Genomic DNA, 21,080 nt, shown 5'->3' with positions numbered 1-21,080 from the left:
TCTTGGCCAGATCCTCAGCTGCTTTATATTGGTGCCGCTCCACTGAAGTCAATGGAGCAATGCCAACTAACACTAGTTGGAGATTTACCTCTTTACCACTAGAGCTGTACTACTGGGACAGTAAGCCATTTGGTGGAAAGCTGAAGAACAGAGTGAGTGAACTATTGGATGGGAAAGGGCAAGAAGAGATGTTAAATAAAAATACTGCATGTATGGTATCTATTACAGTGAGGTTTGGGCAAGTATATTGTATTGGGGGGAAATATTTTTATTGTTGCTATAAATATAATTTATTTCTGTCTTACTGTAATAATTTGATTTATTGAGTACCAAGGATTTTTACATAAAATATGAATGATACCTGTGAAGCCCAGAAAACATACATATGACATCATTTGATGAACAATGCTATATAAATGCAAAGTATTATTATTATTTTGCCATTGATTCTGAAACAGAATTCCCCTTTGACTTCCTGGAAAATTACAAATTTGAAAGGGAGTTCTGCTGAAAAATCAGTGGCACAATATGCCCTAGTGCTATGGTGCAATATATGAAAATGAAGGAGATACAATTCAGCACTAGCCACGCATGTTTTCAAAAGTACTTGTTTTTTAAAGTTTGTCTGATCCATTTGGACAGTTGCTCCCCAACTTGAACTGAAGATTGCCTCAAAAACTAGAAAGTAAACTAAATAAAGCCAAAGTACTTATGAATTAGTACAAACCTGTCAAATTCTTCCTGATGGGCTCAGTACAAATGTAGTAATTGTGCATGTCACAATTAACTTTTTTTTGCATTTTTTGCCATTTTTTTCAACGTCTTTAAACTTTTTCAAGAATTACAATCTTATCTTTTTATTCACAGTCCAAGCCTCCTTTTTAATGCAGTTCCTAAAACAGTCACACAGTGAGACAAAAAAATCTGTCTAACTTCAATAAGGAAAATAATCTGCATGTATGTTAGATGTGAGCATTTTTACCCATAGTTCAATTGATTATCAATAATCACATTTTGAAAGGCATATACAAAGTATACATCTGTGGAAAGCCAACTATGTGTTCAAATGCAGCTCTCATGACAACCTTTGGAAATCTGGCAGTAAATATCTGAACATTCCTATATTACCAGTTAAAACTCTGAGCTAAGAGGAACTTAATAGATTTCCTTAAAAGGGGCACATGCAAACTTCTTCAGATTCTATCCCAGCAAAGGTTTCAGAGTAGCAGTCTGTATTCGCAAAAATAAAAGGAGTACTTTTGGCACCTTAGAGACTAACAAATTTATTTGAGCATAAGCTTTCATGAGCTACAGCTCACTTCATCGGATGCAGTGAGCTGTAGCTCATGAAAGCTTATGCTCAAATAAATTTGTTAGTTTCTAAGGTGCCACAAGTACTCCTTTTATTTTTATCCCAGCAAAGTCTCACTCATCAAATTTTGCTCTGAGATTTTGGCTTTGAACAAACTTAAAAACTCAGTCAAACCACTTTTTCATTTATTCTATTTCAACTTGGTTTGACTTTGATATAAAAATATACACTGAAATGTGCTGGAAACTTAATTCATGTTCACTTGAAGTGGGGCTAAGGTTCCCTCCAAAGGTTTGCAGAGAGTGGGAATGCTCCTCTGAATAAGGTTTACAGGATCTGGATAGAGGCTTAGAAACCCAGAGAGAGTTTGGAACTCCATTCCCAAACTAACTGTGTTCAGATTTAGATTACCCTCATCCTGCAAGATTACATTATCCCTGAAATGCAGCATGTGATCTCTATAACAATTACATCCCAAAATCTTCATTTCAAGCATATAACCTCCATATCAAGCCCAAAACTTTCATGTCAGAACCATGGCTGAGCAGGTTTACAGATTACAACATGGGTGACAAACAGGGGCTAGATTTTTGAGTGGGGAGGATTTGGAATGTGGAAAGCAGGCTTCAAACTATTCCTGAGGTTACAAAAAGTAGTTTCAATGGGAGGAGCAATATGTTAAGGGCCAGTTATAATAAAAAGAGAGCTGGTAAAGTGAATTGGTTACAGTGTTTGGAAAGCACAGTAAAGGAAATTAACAACAATCACTGTCTAGTCACTGAGCAGACAAATTTACCAAAAAAAAACCAAACCCAAACAAACCCTATTCAATAATTTTGCCTCCAGGAGTTCAAAGGGGCATTTTAAACCTCTATAAACAGAGAGCACCAACGATATTTCCAAGAACGTTTGCAACTTATAAATAAAGCAAAAGTTTAGGATGTTTTAGGAATGGTGAGGAAATGAAAACCAGCAATTGTTTCTTAAGCCTCTTAGTATACTGAAGTAATTCACATATTGACTCTAAGGAAAACTTCATTTAATGGGGATTGAAACAGTATGATGAATTCAAGGCTCTCCCCTTCCTTTTTGCTGAACACCACTAAGATGCCATTTGGTATTACTTCATCAGGGCCTCTTGCTTTTAAAACTAACAGGTACATTACAGTATTAAGTATTTTCTTCCCAGGAGTCACTACCAAGCAATGTAAAAATCATCTAGGCACTCAACACCTAGAGCAAAGTGCTGACCATGCTCACAGCACCAGTATTTCAGTAGTCTCTGGAGCCCAAAGGAAGCAAACAGAACACTCCAGTAATCAGCTGAAGCACAATGTTCAGCTGTTCATTAAATAAGGCCATTTTTATAAGGGGGTTTTAGGATGGATTAGAAACCAAGATGGCCAGGGTTTTCTTCATTATCATTCTTTTATCGAGTTTTTTTGACTGCCTGCAGCAGCTAATCAATGAGCCACTACAAATTGCTAATCACTTTAATTGCTAATCACTAGAAAATTGTTAATATTACCAATTTAAGAACCAGCTTCCTAAGCCTGTTTGTCTAATACAGCTGTAGCGTGTTCAACATCAACATTTGGCTTACACATGGAAAGGCACGTACGTTACTGATATTCAATTAAAAGTGGTCAGTAAGATTACAGAGTCTAACTGAATAGTTTATATTTATGGGTACCTCAACAATGCCATAACTAGGTATTAAAATGTAAAAGTTTTATCACATCATTAGATTTTTAGTTAACTTTTAAAATATTATTAGAAGGCTAATAAAACAAGCTTAACTGTGGAAACCAAGAGTAATAGCATACATTGTGCTAATGCCAAGGACATAAGAGCTCCCATATTGGGTCAAAGCATGGTCCATCTTGCCAAGTATCCTGTCTCCTACACTGGCTCATGCCAGATCTTCAGAAGGAATGTACAGAACAGGGCAATTATGGAGTGATCCAACTCTGTCTTCCACTTCCAGCTTTTGGCAGTCAGAGGTTTAGGGTTGCCCCGACCAGGGGGTTGGGTTCTTGGCCCTCTGGACTAATTGCCACTGATGGACTTATCCGCCATGAACTACTCTATTCTCTTTTTCCACACCATTCATGATTGTATAGACCTCTATCATATCCCCCCTTAACTGTCTCCTTTCGAAGATGAACAACCATAATTGTTTTAGCCTTTCCTTGTATGGAAGCTGTTCCATTACCCTTGATCATCTTTGTTGCCCTTCTCTGATAATTTTCCGGTTCCACTATACCTTTTTTCAGATGGGGTGATCTAAACTGGACACATATTCAGTGTGTGGGCACACCATGGATTTATATATTGGCATGATGATATTTTCTGTCACTTGTGGTGGGATAGCATTTCTGCCCAGCCTAAGAGCTAAAAATCACTAATAGCTGGGTGGAACCTCAAGAGACTGACCTGCACAGGTCACAGCAGAGAGGCATGTGGCATAAGGAGACTGGTGAGTGGAACCACAGCTCACATGGCAGCCAGTGAAGAGGAACTGCGGCTCACAGGGCGGCCAGCCAGAGCAAGTGCTCAGATGGCGGAGCAAGCAAGGTGCCTTCTTCCCTGAGTGGGAGAAGAACTCACACAGATGCACCTCTGACCCTGGGTCCTCACTGACCAAAAGGACAACCACCATGAGTGGGGTATGGTGAAGGAGCCGAGGGGCACAGAAAAAGAACTTTTGGTTGTAAACTCAAGAACATGAGGCAGAAGACACTGTCCCACGTACTCTGGGGTGGGTGTCCTCCTCACAGTTTTATGATTATGAATTTTGCTTGTGGCATTTTCCATAATTAATGTCAGATGATTTGCCTCCTTTCATTAAAATTTTCTTTTCCACACTCAGACTCTGTGCTTGTGAGTGGGGAAGTATTGCCTCTCAGAGGCACCTGGGGTGGTATGTAATTTTCCCAGGTTAATGGGTAGGGGCTCGAGCTGGTTCTGTGTTGTATTGCTGAAAAGGAACTCCTAGATATTAAACCCGGCCCTCATTGCTGCCAGCTCTACATGGCAGAAGGGTTACATATAATCAGGATTATTTTTCCAATATGCCTTACCAACACTGAATTTCATATGTCATTTTGTTGCCCAATAACCAAGTTTTGTGGGCTCCCTCTCTATAACTCCTTACAATCTGCTTTGGATTTATCTATCTTAAATCATTTTGTATCATCTGCAAACATTGTCACTTCACTGTTCACCCCATTTTCCAAATCATTAATGAATATGTTGAACAGCACATGTCCCACTATGGATCCATTGGGCACCCCGCTGTTCATCTCTCTCCATTGTGAAAACTGACCCTTTATTCTGAAACTTTTTTCCCTATATTTCAACTAGTGATGATTCATGAGAGGACCTTCCCTCTTATCCCATGGCTATTTAGTTTCCTTAAGAGCCTTTGGTGAGGGACCTTGTCAAAAGCTCTCTGATAATCCAAAAAAGAAAAGGAATACTTGTGGCACCTTAGAGACTAACAAATTTATTTGAGCATAACCTTTCGTGAGCTACAGCTCACTTCATCGATGAGGCATGTGAACTGTAGCTCACGAAAGCTTATGCTCAAATAAATTTGTTAGTCTCTAAGGTGCCACAAGTACTCCTTTTCTTTTTGCGAATACAGACTAACACGGTTGCTACTCTGAAACCTGATAATCCAAGTACAGTATATCGACTGGATCACCCTTATCCACAATCCTGTTGACTCCCTCAAAGAATTCTAATAAATTCTGAGGCATAACTTCCTTTTACAAAAGCCGTGCTGACTCTTTCCCAACAAACTGTGTTTATCTAGGTGTCTGGTAATTCTGTTCTTTACTACAGTTTCTACCAATTTGTCGGGTACTGAAGTTAGACTAACCTGCAGTCGCCAGGATCACCTCTTCAGTAATCTGGTACTGAGGCTAATTTCAGTGACAGGTTACATACTACAGTTACAGAGTAGCAGCCGTGTTAGTCTGTATTCGCAAAAAGAAAAGGAGTACTTGTGGCACCTTAGAGACTAACAAATTTATTAGAGCAAAAGCTTTCGTGAGCTACAGCTCACTTCATCGGATGCATTTGGTGGAAAAAACAGAGGGGAGATTGATATACACACACAGAGAACATGAAACAATGGGTTTATCATACACACTGTAAGGAGAGTGATCACTTAAGATAAGCCATCACCAGCAGCAGGGGGGAAAGGAGGAAAACCTTTCATGGTGACAAGCAAGGTAGGCTATTTCCAGCAGTTAACAAGACTATCTGAGGAACAGTGGGGGGGTGGGGTGGGGTGGGGTGGGGGGAGAAATAACAGGGGGAAATAGTTTTACTTTGTGTAATGACTCATCCATTCCCAGTCTCTATTCAAGCCTAAGTTAATTGTATCCAGTTTGCAAATTAATTCCAATTCAGCAGTCTCTCTTTGGAGTCTGTTTTTGAAGCTTTTTTGTTGAAGGATAGCCACTCTTAGGTCTGTAATCGAGTGAAAGAAAATAACAGAACGCCACTAGCCATCACCTTCAGCCCCCAACTAAAACCTCTCCAACGCATCATCAAGGATCTACAACCTATCCTGAAGGACAACCCATCACTCTCACAGATCTTGGGAGACAGGCCAGTCCTTGCTTACAGACAGCCTCCCAATCTGAAGCAAATACTCACCAGCAACCACACACCACACAACAGAACCACCAACCCAGGAACCTATCCTTGCAACAAAGCCCGTTGCCAACTCTGTCCACATATCTATTCAGGGAACACCATCATAGGGCCTAATCACATCAGCCACACTATCAGAGGCTCGTTCACCTGTGCATCTACCAATGTGATATATGCCATCATGTGCCAGCAATGCCCCTCTGCCATGTACATTGGCCAAACTGGACAGTCTCTACGTAAAAGAATGAATGGACACAAATCAGACGTCAAGAATTATAACATTCAAAAACCAGTTGGAGAACACTTCAATCTCTCTGGTCACTCGATCACAGACCTAAGAGTGGCTATACTTCAACAAAAAAGCTTCAAAAACAGACTCCAACGAGAGACTGCTGAATTGGAATTAATTTGCAAACTGGACACAATTAACTTAGGCTTGAATAGAGACTGGGAATGGATGAGTCATTACACAAAGTAAAACTATTTCCCCATGGTATTTCTCCCCCCCCCCACCCCAGCCCCCACTGTTCCTCAGATATTCTTGTTAACTGTTGGAAATAGCCTACCTTGCTTGTCACCATGAAAGGTTTTCCTCCTTTCCCCCCACCCCCCCCCCCCGCTGCTGGTGATGGCTTATCTTAAGTGATCACTCTCCTTACAGTGTGTATGATAAACCCATTGTTTCATGTTCTCTGTGTGTGTGTATATAAATCTCTCCTCTGTTTTTTCCACCAAATGCATCCGATGAAGTGAGCTGTAGCTCACGAAAGCTTATGCTCTAATAAATTTGTTAGTCTCTAAGGTGCCACAAGTACTCCTTTTCTTTATACTACAGTTAGTAACTCTGCAATTTCATATCTGAGTTCCTTCAGGGCCCTTAGGTGAATACCATCTGGTCCTGGTGACTTATCACGATTTAGTTTGTCAATTTGTTCAAAACCTCCTCTACTGATACATCAATCTGGGACAGTACTTCAGATCTGTCACCTTAAAAAGAATAGCTCTGATGTGGGTATTCCCCCCATATCATTTGCAGACGACAGATGCAAAGAATTCATTTAGCGTCTCTGTAATAGCCTTGTCTTCCTTGCGTGCTCCTTTAACACCTTTGTCATCTAGTGGCCGCACTGCCTCTTTGGCAGACTTCCTGCTTCTGATGTACTTAAAAACCTGTTTATTATTAGTTTTTTGCATCTTTAACAAGCTGCTCCTCAAATTCTTTCTTGGCCTTCCTTATTATACTTTTACATTTTATTTGACAGAGTTTGTGTGTTTGATTTCATTGGGAACTAGAAGGTGCTCAGCAACTCTAAAAATCAGGCAAACAGTGGGCCATATTGCAACATCAGTTTTTAAGTAGGACTATTTTTAATGAGTCATAATAGCACAATATGCCTCACTACATGTGTAATACATTGATTTAATGCATATGATTTTAATAGGAAAATTTGCTTAAAATAGATAGCGTGATATGGCTTAGTATTTGTCTTCAATTTTCTTTATTTTTATCCCTATATTAAACTTGTTCACATCCTCTGAAAGCGATAAGGCAAAAATCACTCATGTAATGTTCTTCAGCATGGCATACTCATTCCCCACTTCATTTTTAGAGACAATTTAAATCATTCCACCAAATCTAACCCACTCAATAACTATTTTCCTTCTTTACCAAGAAGAATATGTTTTATGGTAAGATTCATAAAAGGTTACTCTAATTCATTCTGAACATGTAATTTAAATTGTGCTTCCAGTTTCCAAATGTGCCATACATTACCCTAGCCTTTGAAACGCTGCAAAAATGAGAAGTAGAGGAAATGCTGCTGCTAACAATTCCAACCATTCCAGAATAACTGAAAAACAATTGCCACAGTGAAACATTTGTCTGTATATTTTCATAAGTTTGTTAAAATCTAATTAAAATAAGTAGCTTCACTGTGCTCTCTCATTCTTGCTCTTTTATTCTTTCCTATTTTGTCTCTCTTAAAGAACCACAGCTACACTCCAGCCAACTTAAAAAAAAAAAATCTGAAGTCATCAGACTGGAAAAAGCACCAGAGAAGAGACTGTTGAGAAAAATTTTGAACTGGTCCTCAGGGAAGATATAAAATGACAGTCAAACATTTCCATTTCTAATTTCTATAATTCTATTCTCTTCAGGGAACCTAGCACCTGGAATTTTTCCTCCCACAGTATCTTTAGAGAGTTCAGTGTTAGGGTTCCTTTCTTCCACGTCTTTTCCAGGGAGTTTGGTACTAAAACTCCCCAGAGAGCTATTACATATATTATATAAATTACAATGCAATTCTAAACTCAAAAGTGAATCTGGGAATCAGGCATTGTTGAGGTCCCATGGTTAATGCCTCTCAATGACATCCAGATCAAATGTGATTAGTTTACTATTAAAATGATGGGGGGGTTAACTGCCAGCCCTGTAAACTCAAAATGGGCACTGGAAGTCAAACCAGATTATTTATGTCTTGTACATGAGCAGAAGCAATAAAGATTCTGCAAATCAGATCCTGTCCTCAATTATACCTGTTAATCCCACTGCAGAAAACACGCTTCACAGGCATAACTGAAGGCAAAATTTTGCTTTGCATATAGGCCACTGAATTCAATAGGAGACTTTCCATAAACTTCACTGGCATTTGGATTAGGTCCTTAAAGTTTAATTAACATTTCTGTTGATGATACCCAAACCAGAAGAGAATTCAGCTCACATTCGTCAAGTTGTTGTGGATCTGCAGCGCTAACAAAAAGAAAAGAATAGTAAAAATGTTTTGTCACTAAAGTAAGCCAATGTGAGCTGGGATACAAAGCAGACCCATAGCACTACATAAAGTGCCATTTTTACATAGTCCCTTTTCAGATTAGAAAGGACCACATTATTTCATGGAAAAGCCCCTAAAAAATTTATTAGAAAATTATAACTTTTTTAAACATTCCTTAAACCATTCTATAGGGATTCATAAAGAACTAAACCCATTTTATAGGATGGTTAAAATACCTATAGAGAAGTGATCACCCTTTATTAAATTCTTTAGGTCTCTAGAGTAATTTCTAGAAAAATTACATTACCATATAACCCTATTGTGTTTACCTTTGTTAAATTCTATGGGATTCTTCCATAAAGATCATGACACCTACTTTTAAGATTTCATCCTTGGCCTATTCTACTTAAAAGCTGATGGCACAATATGACCCAACAAAATCAGGCAAATTACCATTCAAAGTTAGAGAACCCAAGTGACAGAAGGTTTGAGTGACCAGCAGAAAGTCAGCAAAAGGATGCAGCTTCTGCCAGTGGGACTCCACAAGAGTACTAACTATAATGAGGGCCCTACCAAATTCACAATCCATTTTGGTCAATTTCACGGTCATACAATTTTAAAAATTGTAAATTTCATGATTTAAGCTATTTAAATCTGAAATTTCCGTGTTTGTAACTGCAGGGGTTCTGAACCAAAGATGGGTTGTGTGGGGGTGGGAGGTCACAAGGTTATTGTAGGGTGGGGTTATGGTATGCCACCCTTACGTCTGCACTGCTGCTGGCGGCAGAACTGCCTTCAGAACTGGGCGGCCAGAGAGCGGAGGCTGCTAGCCAGGAACCCAGCTCTGAAGGCAGCGCCACTACCACCAGCAGCAATGCGGCAGTAAGGATAGCAATGGTATGGTATTGCCACCCTTACTTCTGTGCTGCTGCCTTCAGAGCTGGGCCCTACGCCAGCAGCCACCACTCTCCAGCCACCCAGCTCTGAAGGGAGCAGCACAGAAGTAAGGGTGGCAATAATGTGACGCCCTACAATAACATTGCAACCCCCTTTTGGGTCAGGACCCCCAGTTTGAAAAATGCTGGTCTCCCCCATGAAATCTGTATAGGGTAAAAGTTCATAAAAGACCAGATTTCATGAGGGGGACCAGACTTCACGGTCTGTGATGAATTTTTCACGGCCATGAATTTGGTAGGGCCTTAACTATAACTCAGAGCTCTTCTTCCCCAATGGAGAGCTAGGTAACAATATTGAGTGCCTTTGCTTGTAGTGAATTCACCCAGAAATCAGCCTGACACTGAAGCAGGTCAGTACAAATTACATTCCCCAATGTGGAAAAATTTTGGACCAGGAATTAAATGGTATTTTTAATTACAGCACCATGATAGGTCTACATATTGATATTAAACATGCAAGTCTACACAGGGCATATCCAAGGTGAGAGTTAAGATAACTACTCCTCACGGTGAGTACTGTGTATCTAGAAAGGCACCAATTCAGGGGTGAAAGTAGGCCAGTACAGCGTACCAGTAAGAAGTGGCCACCGGTACTGGCCCATACGCAGCCGACAGGGGCCGGCAAAAGGGGCAGTGATGTTGAAGCACTGCCACGGCAGCTCTTTAAGGACCCTCCTTAAAGCACTGCCATGGCAGTATTGTAACATTGTTGCCCCTTTTGCCCCCCTCACGGCCGTCGACGGGGGGGGCAAAAGGGGCAGCTGCCCCGGAGCCTGGTGATTTAAAAGGGCCCAGGGCTCCCAGCTGCTGCTACTGTGGCAGCGGCTGGAGCCCTGGGCCCTTTAAATCACTGCCGGAGCCCTGGGCGGCTTGGGCCAGGCAGCGTGGATAGGCTGGCTGGGGGAGGCTGACCCCAGCTCCTACCCCTTCTACTTGAGGCCCTGCCCCTTCTGGCGGCCCATACCAGTATCTCTTTTATGTTACTTTCACCCCTGCACCAATAGTGCCATCTCCTGCTTTAAATCTTCTGAACAATAGCTATATATAGTTTAATATGACCGGAGAAGCATGAAGACAAAACAATGAAGTTAGACTCCTTAAAACCAGCAAAACCACTTTTTAAGGGTTTGTTTCACTTAATTGCTGAGATGAGACCTTAACCTAAATCTTTAGGTCAATTTGTTTACAATCAGATTAGAATAATGAGATTATTCAGGTTACGTATCAACATCTAAATAATCAAACTTCTGATCAGTGGGCTGACTCTAACCAAACTGTTCCACGATGGTAAAATTCTCAAGAGCATCCTATTCAGTCTAGATAACAAGTCGGACACAATTTGTCCTTCACCCAAATTTAACACAGTGCCTCTGGCCTTTGACATAGTGCCTCTTGAAACCTCCTGATTTGGTGGTAACATAAGCAGAATCACACCCTCATCAAGCTGGCTAACAGAATCACACCCTCATCAAGGTGTGGAAGCGAAGCCTACTGAGACTTCAGACAAGTCTCTTATTCAGCATGATAGACAAGGAACACTGCCGAATAAGCTTTTCACCCAGCAGTAGAATAAGAAGCACAGATAATGATGATGATGAACTGAAGGCAACACAGTGGGCGGATGGGGGCGTTGAACATCTCACATCAGCAGAAACTGAAGACTGAATCATTCTCAGGGCCTGGTTTCATTTTGTTATTTTTCTGATCATTTTGATCCTCTTCACTCAAGCCATTTAAAATTAGACTGAAGGAAATACTAGAAAATATACTAGAGAACAATATAAAGAGAACAATTTGAAAAGGCAGAAAGATGGATAAGATAATTTAATAGCCTTTTCTTCTATGCCTAATCCATGTGGTTTTACATCTTGTGGATTTCAAAATACACTTTTATTGAATTTTGTCTGTCAAACTTTTGCCTTGAGGCTCAAGTTATTTATAGTATGTACATGTACACACACACACACACATACACTAATTAAATACTCTTTCAGCTGTATTCACATGAAAACACTGACCTGCTGATGCAGCTGGTTACATGAATCTCGGGTAAAATATGCCATATGAATACCATACAGACTATAAAAAGAAAAGGAGTACCTGTGGCACCTTAGAAACTAACAAATTTATTTGAGCATAAGCTTTCATGAGCTACAGTTCACTTCATCAGATGCATGCAGTGAATATATATGTGAGATTTGCACTTTCAGTTAAAGGCCATTAGCTAAATTCTAAGTGGATACCAATTACTTTACTTCTTCCCCCATCCAACCCCACTTAATAGGATATGATCATTAAACTGAAGATAATTTGAGAATACTCCACAACCATCTCTTTATACCAAACTTCTATGATCAAAGTAGAAAAATACCCCAACAAACATCATTTTGTTAAAAGGATAAGGTGAGAATGGGGCCAAAGTCTACAACTCTTGCCATAACGCGTGGTGGCACAGCATGTCTTTAAGGAGCAAGAATCCTGTCAATTAATTTTCTACCTACAGTCATATTGCCATGGATGTTTCAAAGTTTCCTTTGAACATTACAGCTACTTGAGATGCTCTGCGTGCTTGGCTATGAATTGGCCTACTCAAGGCCAGGCTTAGGGAAATGTACATAATTTCCTGAAATTTAAAAGTAACTTTCATGCTTGCTTAGATTTTGGACAATGGCTTGAAGAATAATTTATTTGCATGTATCTCTGCACTCATTATGTGGACAATAATCTAATCTAGTTCACTGGCTCCCCCAACCTTTTCTTGTTGGAAAATCATTAGAATACACTGGAGGATGGACACCCTCACCAAGTCCCCTTCCACCACATTTTGGCACAGCTGTTACTGTCTCTTCTTCTGTCTGTTCATTTGCTCTCTCTCTCCAATTCTTTTCTGTATTTTCTCTTCTTTTCCCTATCAGTTTTTTGTGTTTTTCTTTCTCATTGACTCTCTATTCCTCCTCCAATTCAACAGAAAGCTACCTGTTATTTGGGGTGTGTATCGGGTTATTAGTTGGTGTCACCCACAGCTATAAGGAGAGCTGCAAGAGGGGAGAACAGGAGCTTAGAATGGCAGGCTACAGTCTAGACTTGCAGCCATATGTATGTGAGCTGCTCCCACAGCCAGCTTCATGAGAGGCCACTGAGAAGCAGAGAGAGAAGGTGAGTGTCAGTGGCTTTAAAGAAACCACCTGCTACTTAATACTTACAGCAGCAGACTTTTTTGCAGTAGGAGCACAATGGATATGGGTTGTGTAGCTTTCTCCAACCCGCTTCACATTGATATTCTCCTCTGCCCTGTATTCCCGAACCACTGTGGTATACAAACGCACACACACAAATTGGGAGCCACTGAGCTAATGTTTAAAACTGGGGCTTTTCAGTTTTCCAACCTCTTCTCTCCTACGTCAGGTTTACGAATTCACAGATATTTTTGTGTGAGACCCAAGCCAACTGCTCTGGCAGGGGTGTAATTTTGGAATCAAGTGGAAAGATTTACTTTGTAATCTGCTCCTAAAATAAGAGGGGGGAAGTCTGTATGTACACATTGCCTTAAAATTAGAGGGACTCAAGCCACAAAATTCTGACCCAATTCCAGATTTCAAAACACACCAAAGTTTAAGGGGTATCCAAACCCAAGCTTTTGGTTCAGTTTATGACAAAGATTGAAAACGTTTCAAAAAGGAATATCCAAGTGCAGAGAGTGAACACTAAAAGATCAAGGTGTTTGGATGTAAGGTGTTAATTCAAGACTATCTGTACTTAAAGCAGTAGTAGAGAAAGTACATCAAAGGTTGACACTCTTCTCCCTGGATCAAATTCACCCTTCGCCAATATAAACTCTGCTTAAACAGCCTTAGCACAGGAAAACTAGGGGATGGAGTAGGAGAAAATAAATCTGTCCTTCATCCTCAACTACTGTCCCACCTCTGAGAAGGAATTGTTTACTCCCTACACAAATACTGCAGTCCCTGGATCTGTTTAATTGTGGACCCATTGTACAAACATAGCCTGTCTCCAAATTTCCCTTTGCACTGGCCTATTTGAAACTGGAGTGGAGCCCAGCTGCACTGCACACATGGGGGAGGGAGGTTGCACAGTCATTCTGTGTGCTTGCTCTGCAGCCATTCTCAGCAACACGTTTGCAGTGTTGGATACTTTCTGTGGCCCCTGAAATTCTGGTTAAATTTCACCCATTGTGAACATGAATCTCCCATTAGCCTTAATGGCACCTACATATGCATACATGTCCCTTAGTATTAACATTACATTTTGTTGACTGCACAATCTGTAGCTATTGGCTTATCTGGAAAACTTCAACCTTGCTTATTTGTCTTCGGTCCATCTCATTACTTTCAAATGGTTTAATTTCCACATGCATGATATTCTTTATCTGCATGCCAACTACGGGCTTTCAGATTCCAAACATTTGGAACATACATTATCAGAGACCAACTTGGTTTTTCCCTCCATTCTTCTTTCTTTTAAAAATGAACGTCTTTCATGTCCATTCCCCACCTCCAAGGAGTATCTGAGCTTTACATTTTCACAGGAGGTAGTTAAGCTGCTCTGCTAAGAATATCTTAGCAAATAACTACAGTAACTAGTTGCCTTAGAGCACCTCCCATGGTTTCGGCCCATTAACCTGAGCACAACAGCTTGATTAATTAATGTTTATATAGGCACAGTTGGCAGCTTCTAATGAAATAATTATGGCTAAGCAGCTGCACAGAAGTAGTAATGTCCCACTAGAAAGCCAGCTGTCAATTTTACTGGTCTTCAAAGCTTTCGAAAAATGACTTTTGGAAATTAGATGTGAAAGGGTTTTTTCCACTCTACACATAATCTATATGTATTGCCTCCGTAAAATCCCTGCAATTCAACAATGGCAATTGTCACAGTAACTGGAGACAAACTAATCACAACAGTCTGAATTGGATCTAGATTTATCAGGATGAATTTGCATCATGGTCATTGGGTTGGCCCATTACAGAGGAACCATTTGAAAAATGCACATCTGCATCTAGGTTAGAATTTCAAACATCCACAAAATTGAAGTGTGTTCAGATAGGGTCAGACATAGATCCTGCTGAATTCAATGACAGTCTTTCCAGGGACTTCAGTAGGTTTGGCTCAGGCCTGTATTGATGGCCTAGGGAAGCGAGGTTAGATCAAGCTCATTACACACACTCACACTCTCTTTTTGCTCACAGATATTTCTAAGGCCCTTATCACAGTGATATCTAAGCATCATCACTAATCATCACCAAAAGAAAGCCAATACCTAGCACAGTCTATGAAGCATAAAGTTCTGAAGAATATGAATAAAAGATATCAGTGATCTCTATTTGCTAATTAACATAACAATATTTGGGTCCTGCTTCAGTTTTTAAAATAGTTGGTAAAATTCCAGCAAGCTTATAGATTTTTCTGATGTTTTTAAAATTTAAATATGATTTACTACCATACATTTCTGGAATCACACTAATTTTACTGTAACTTCATGTCAGATATTGATTTCAGATATTAGAAACCTAGTAATATAAATCATCCAGCTCAGCCTGAGTTTGAGCTGATCCAAGACCTCTGAAGTATTTTACCAAGAAGCCCTGATATAAAACTAATTTTCAATAAATCTATGCATATCAAAAATACAGAAGGCTTTTTTGGAACGCTAATTTAAGCACTATTACATAAGCAGATTTCAGCTACCTGTTGAGCTCAGTAACAGGAGTAGGTGGTACTCAATCTAGTGTTGCACTGTAGTTTATTACATGTCAAGAAACTACTCAAGTTCTGGGCATCTTTCAACACAGTCAACTCTTCATGGTACTGGGGGATATACTTACTATGGTAGTTATACAGCGTAGCAGGTGAGACAAGTAGCTGTTATTCACCTTTCTATTCCTCTGCCCTACACATGATCTTTGAAAGATGATAAAATCCACTTGTGCAAAGGAACTAGGGAAACATTCTCTCCTTTACCGTTTTGAAGTAAAAGTAAATAGCCTAACCCACTCCTAGAATATTTAAGTCCCAGAGTTGTGTAATGATTTTCTGATACAGGATTATGGAATCAAAATTACCCTGATGTTACCATTGGTAACAGTGTCCCTGGCTGAATATCAATTTAGGAAGTTAATGAGCCTGCTAGAGCTATCAGATCAAAATTAGTACAACAGTATGTGATCTGATGTGATTCCAGTTAGCAGGACATATCCATCTAGTTAGGAAGGGTCTGCTTTTCATAACGTGTTTCATAATAGCATGTAGCCACCTGCCTATCTATCCACTGAATCCTCATTTTAAAGAACATAAGTTGGTTCTGAAAAAGATCCCTGTTGAAAAGGAGCCAGCACGACTGCATTTTCTCCCTCTTCCCTGCATATATGTGTGTCAGCCTTGTTGACAGATGGCTTGGCTGAATGTGCCTATATCAAACATCTATTACCTTTGTATATTGAATCTCATTTGAAGATTTTCTTTAATTAAATCTACAGTGTGTTTGCAAGGCTTACATTACATCCAGGGAGTACTCAGGAAATGTGTAAGGCAGTCAAATGGCTGATTCACAAAGCCTCATATATTAACACCTTTCGGTTGTGGGGAGAAAAGGTGCTTTTGGCAGTCTGTGCTGCCACCTAGCCAAGACCACACCATTTAGTTCAATGTTAATTTACATTTTAAAAGCTTAAACTAAAGCATATCCCCTTGGATTCTGTTTTATCAGATGAGAACTCCCATTAGCTGCAGAGAAAATGACATCAAACTTGCTAGTGCTCTGAAAATGAAATGCACACCAAATAAGACAGGCTTTAACCAGATAATTATTTTTTTCCCCACAAATCTCTTGTACTTACGGTAGAAGACATATTCAGTGTAGCTGGACCAGACTTTATCATCTGTGTACTGATTGACAAAAGAAGCCGTCACTGAGGAATTGCAGGCCACCATGTGGAATCCACATTCTGACAACATGTCAAAAGCCCTCTCCAGGTGCTTGAACTTGAGATAGAACCTGGAGGTGTATCTTTCCGGTGCCCTATCTGGGTCTCTACTCTCATTCAAACTTTCTCCAAAGACCTCTTTGACTAGAGCAATCCTTCCACAAACCAAAATCCTCGGGACTCTCCTGAACTTGGCATCAGCTTGGCTCTCTCTGCCCATGGTGCATGACCCCCTGTACCCAATGGTAATGAAACCCCATTTTCGATCTGAAGGTAAAAGCGATGATGGGGGGCATATTCTTGTGTCACTGCCTTGGGAGACCTCCTCATAGTCACTGTGGTAATAGTCATCAGGGCTTTGCTTGACATCATCAGGAGTTAGGAGTTTGACCAAGTCTGGAAGCTGAAAATATTCAGCTTCCCTTTTAAGCCTTCCCTTTTCTGGGAAGTGATCAGGCAGGGCCACTTGCTTGTCCCTGAGATAGTCCAGAATGTAGCGGAAGAGGAAACCATCTCTATCAATGAAGAACCTTCCCTTGGAGTCCTTAGCTAGATCACTGGCTGTGTCTCTCTTGGGGGTGAACATTTTCCACAGCAAGGAGTGGGGGATGCCCACCAAGGTGGAATGGCGAGTGAAGTATACTTGACCACCTACGTTTAGCTCCACCACCTCTGGGAAGGAGTGTAGACCAGCCCCTTGTTCTCTAGGAGGGAGGTAAGTCCTGCAGTTTCCACTCAAAGCCATTGTATTTTAAAACAAAAATCAGCCACAAGGAATGGCAGGACTATCAATCACATCAAAGAGTAGAATGAAGCTCCGTCACCAGACCCCCAAAAGGGCTCATAATATTTAAGAAGGGGTGGAGGACAAAAAGTTAGTATATTAAATAAATCAGAATTGTCCAGAAGTGACTATGTCACGGAAGCTGGCAAAGCAGCTTAAAACCTAAACAATAGATGGAGAGCAATAACTTCATGAAATGCAATCAGATCTTCCAACAAAGTCCCAAAAATCAAGATCAAGCCAAGCCTACGATTATTCCAGGTCTGTTGAAGGGGGAAAACAAAATAAGACAATTATTTCCCTAAGCATCGTAAAAGTAAAAATAGAGGGAATTAGGTCAGTTCACAAAGCCCCCTCTAGTACTGATTGCAGGAAAGAAAAATCAAGATCTTTTGCTAAATAAATTTTTTGGCAAGTTTTTTTTCTCCCCAAGCAATAATTAACATATTTGGGGGAGGGATACATATGGCAACATTTTGTTAAAAAGAAAAAACATACCTCAACTTTAAACAAGTGTCTAATTTAGAGCCTTTACAGATGAGAGAATGAGAAAGAGCATCAAGTCTTACCTTGGTTACAGTTAATGTATAGTTCTTGTGAAAGAAAGAAAATGTTCAGACCAATCAGAACACACACAGGCACACTGAGTCCAGTTAATATCAAATCCAACCCCAGAAAGGGACACAAAAAGTAAGAAAAGTGCTTTTAAGAATAGCCATTCATGTAGATCTCAAGAGTTAAACTGAGTCACAGGAAAGTTAACCGGGATGGGTAACGATGAAAAAACAATCTATATAGCAATATCTGAGATGGAAAAAAACAAAATAAATCTCAATCAGGATCCTTAAAAGAAAGAGAGTTTCAGAAAGGACCTTGGTTTAGATGACTTGCAGAAACCCCAGAATCTGAGAAAAGAACTGACATATTTCAGTGGGTTCCCAAAGTGGTATCCTGCCTGGCAGGAAGGGCAAAGAAGCTCCCATGTTCCCAGCAAGGGAAAGAGAAGACAAGCCTGCAGCCGTTTGAAAGGATGCCCAGGGTAGCTGCTTGGTCTGCTCTTGCTGCCCGAGCTGCTGCTCTGGCTGCTGAGCTGGGTGGTTCCACAGTTCCCAGTGCAGTTCAGATGCTGTTGTTTCAGCAGTGCAGGGAAGAAACCATCCAGGGAAATGACTATTACATCATCTTAAAGGAATATGGCTTTGAGAAAACAGAAGAACCTAGAGGGGCACTTTCTGGTTCATTTTCCTTTTTTTTTATTTTTTAACAAGTTACAGAAGCAGCAGCACTGCCCAATGCTGCCACAGACAGTATTCCCAAAGCAGCTAGGGGCTCCTCCAGGGAAGGTTGAACTATGACTTTCCATTTAATCCTCTGGATGGACAGAGAGATTCCAATTGCTGCTTCTTTTGCAGACTTCTGTTTTTTAAGTTCAAATAAAGTTCTTTCCTGTTCTAAGCATAGGGTTTTTTCCATTAATCTTTTAACATTACATATATTTCTCCTACAACACAAAAATTGATGCACCTATATAGCACAGAACCAAATGTGATTTTACTCAGGGAAACACAGATACATAGAGCAAATGATCGAACATGTAAAGACTCAAAATGAATTTTTCTATATTTTATCACAGTAGGTTAATTCATCTTTCAATTCCCTGAGGCAGAACTTACTGGGACCAATTATAAAGATATTGTGGAATATGCAAGAGAGAAGCAAGTTTTTAAAAAAAATAATCAGAATAGGAGCACAATTTTGCCATTGAACTGTAATTTCATAGTTAAACTAATTTGTAGGGGATTTCTAACACAGGAGTTAAAAATAACCATGGGGACTTTGTCAAAGGGCTTGTAAAGTTGTAAAAATGAGCAATGTTTGAAAACATTTTAGCTAATATGTGTTAATTAAGCTGTATTTTACTGGTACATCAGCTTTATTGGGCCATTATAGTTTTGAGTAGACCTTCAGGCAATGCAATAAATGTAATATACACCATTCAGCTGAAGGCCTTATTCTGCTCTCACCTGTGATGGTGTAAATAGGCATTAACTCCTATTTAAGTCAGTGGAGTCACACCTTTGTAGAACTGTCAACAGCAAGGCAGGGGAGAATCACGGATTTTGTTTTCCAATAGTTCAACCATGATAGTTTCTATTTGGCCCTTCCTAGACCTTAGAATTGACTGTGACCACATTAACACATTTTTAAACACCGCTGTCTTTGTCTACTATATGTGCTAAATGGTATACAATATGTTAATTAACACATATTAGCTAAAACATTTTCAAACATTGCTCACTTTCCCAATCTAGACAAGCCTTTTGACAAAATTAATAAACTTCTCGACTTATAAATATGTCTCAAACAATCACCTTGCTGAATGACAAGTGAACCTATAACTTAAGAAATATTTTACTTCCTTTATTATGAGGCAGATTCTGATCTCACTCCAGTGTAACTCCATTGGCTTCCACTGAAGTTATGATTTACAACAGTGTAGGTCACATCAGCATCATCCTCAGTATATTTAAACATGGTCAAAATCGTGTGCCAACCAATATATCGAATTAATATCAATCAGGCATTCTGCAGTACTTAAACACTGATTTCAGCCAGGCATACCCAACTTTTAATTCACATTTTAAACCTTTTTAATCTTTAATTTGTTGCAAAATACAAGTATCTCCATGTATAATGCCTAGTTTTATTACCACCCTGCTAATAATGTCCAGGTCACTTTACACAGTCAGCACATTAATAAACTTCTCATTGTTTATTTATATTTAATTCAGCCTCTTCAACCAACACATTAACCTGTTGTAGCTTCAATAACTTTGTTCATAGTGCAAGACTAACCTACAGTATATTTTTACAGGTTTCAGAGTAGCAGCCGTGTTAGTCTGTATTCGCAAAAAGAAAAGGAGTACCGGTGGCACCTTAGAGACTAACAAATTTATTAGAGCATAAGCTTTCGTGAGCTACAGCTCACTTCATCGGATGCATTTGGTGGAAAAAACAGAGGAGAGATTTATATACACACACACAGAGAACATGAAACAATGGGTTTATCATACACACTGTAAGGAGAGTGATCACTTAACATAAGCCATCACCAGCAGCAGGAGGGGGGAAAGGAGGAAAACCTTTCATGGTGACAAGCAAGGTAGGCTAATTCCAGCAGTTAACAAGAATATCAGAGGAACAGTGGGGGGTAGGGTGGGGGGGAGAAATACCATGGGGAAATAGTTTTACTTTGTGTAATGACTCATCCATTCCCAGTCTCTATTCAAGCCTAAGTTAATTGTGTCCAGTTTGCAAATTAATTCCAATTCAGCAGTCTCTCGTTGGAGTCTGTTTTTGAAGCTTTTTTGTTGAAGTATAGCCACTCTTAGGTCTGTGATCGAGTGACCAGAGAGATTGAAGTGTTCTCCAACTGGTTTTTGAATGTTATAATTCTTGACGTCTGATTTGTGTCCATTCATTCTTTTACGTAGAGACTGTCCAGTTTGGCCAATGTACATGGCAGAGGGGCATTGCTGGCACATGATGGCATATATCACATTGGTAGATGCGCAGGTGAACGAGCCTCTGATAGTGTGGCTGATGTGATTAGGCCCTATGATGGTATCCCCTGAATAGATATGTGGA

At 39.9% G+C, this 21,080-nt stretch overlaps 1 protein-coding gene across 1 annotated transcript in view; it reads right to left on the bottom strand.

The window, feature by feature from the left end:
• The window catches only part of KCTD16 (potassium channel tetramerization domain containing 16), a 162,180-nt gene extending 143,640 nt beyond the window's left edge, over window positions 1-18,540 (bottom strand). Inside the window, exons 1-2 of the mRNA XM_038414909.2 lie at window positions 18,002-18,540; window positions 16,562-17,695 (exon numbers count right to left, since the gene is read on the bottom strand). Coding sequence (XP_038270837.1) covers window positions 16,562-17,393 — 832 coding nt within the window. The 5' untranslated portion in view covers window positions 17,394-17,695; window positions 18,002-18,540. The remainder of the gene's footprint in view (window positions 1-16,561; window positions 17,696-18,001) is intronic.
• Window positions 18,541-21,080: the final 2,540 nt, after the last annotated feature.

This window comes from Dermochelys coriacea, chromosome 8 (genome assembly GCF_009764565.3).
Source record: "Dermochelys coriacea isolate rDerCor1 chromosome 8, rDerCor1.pri.v4, whole genome shotgun sequence".
NCBI lineage: Eukaryota > Metazoa > Chordata > Testudines > Dermochelyidae > Dermochelys > Dermochelys coriacea.
This window is presented reverse-complemented; position numbering and strand designations above follow the sequence as displayed.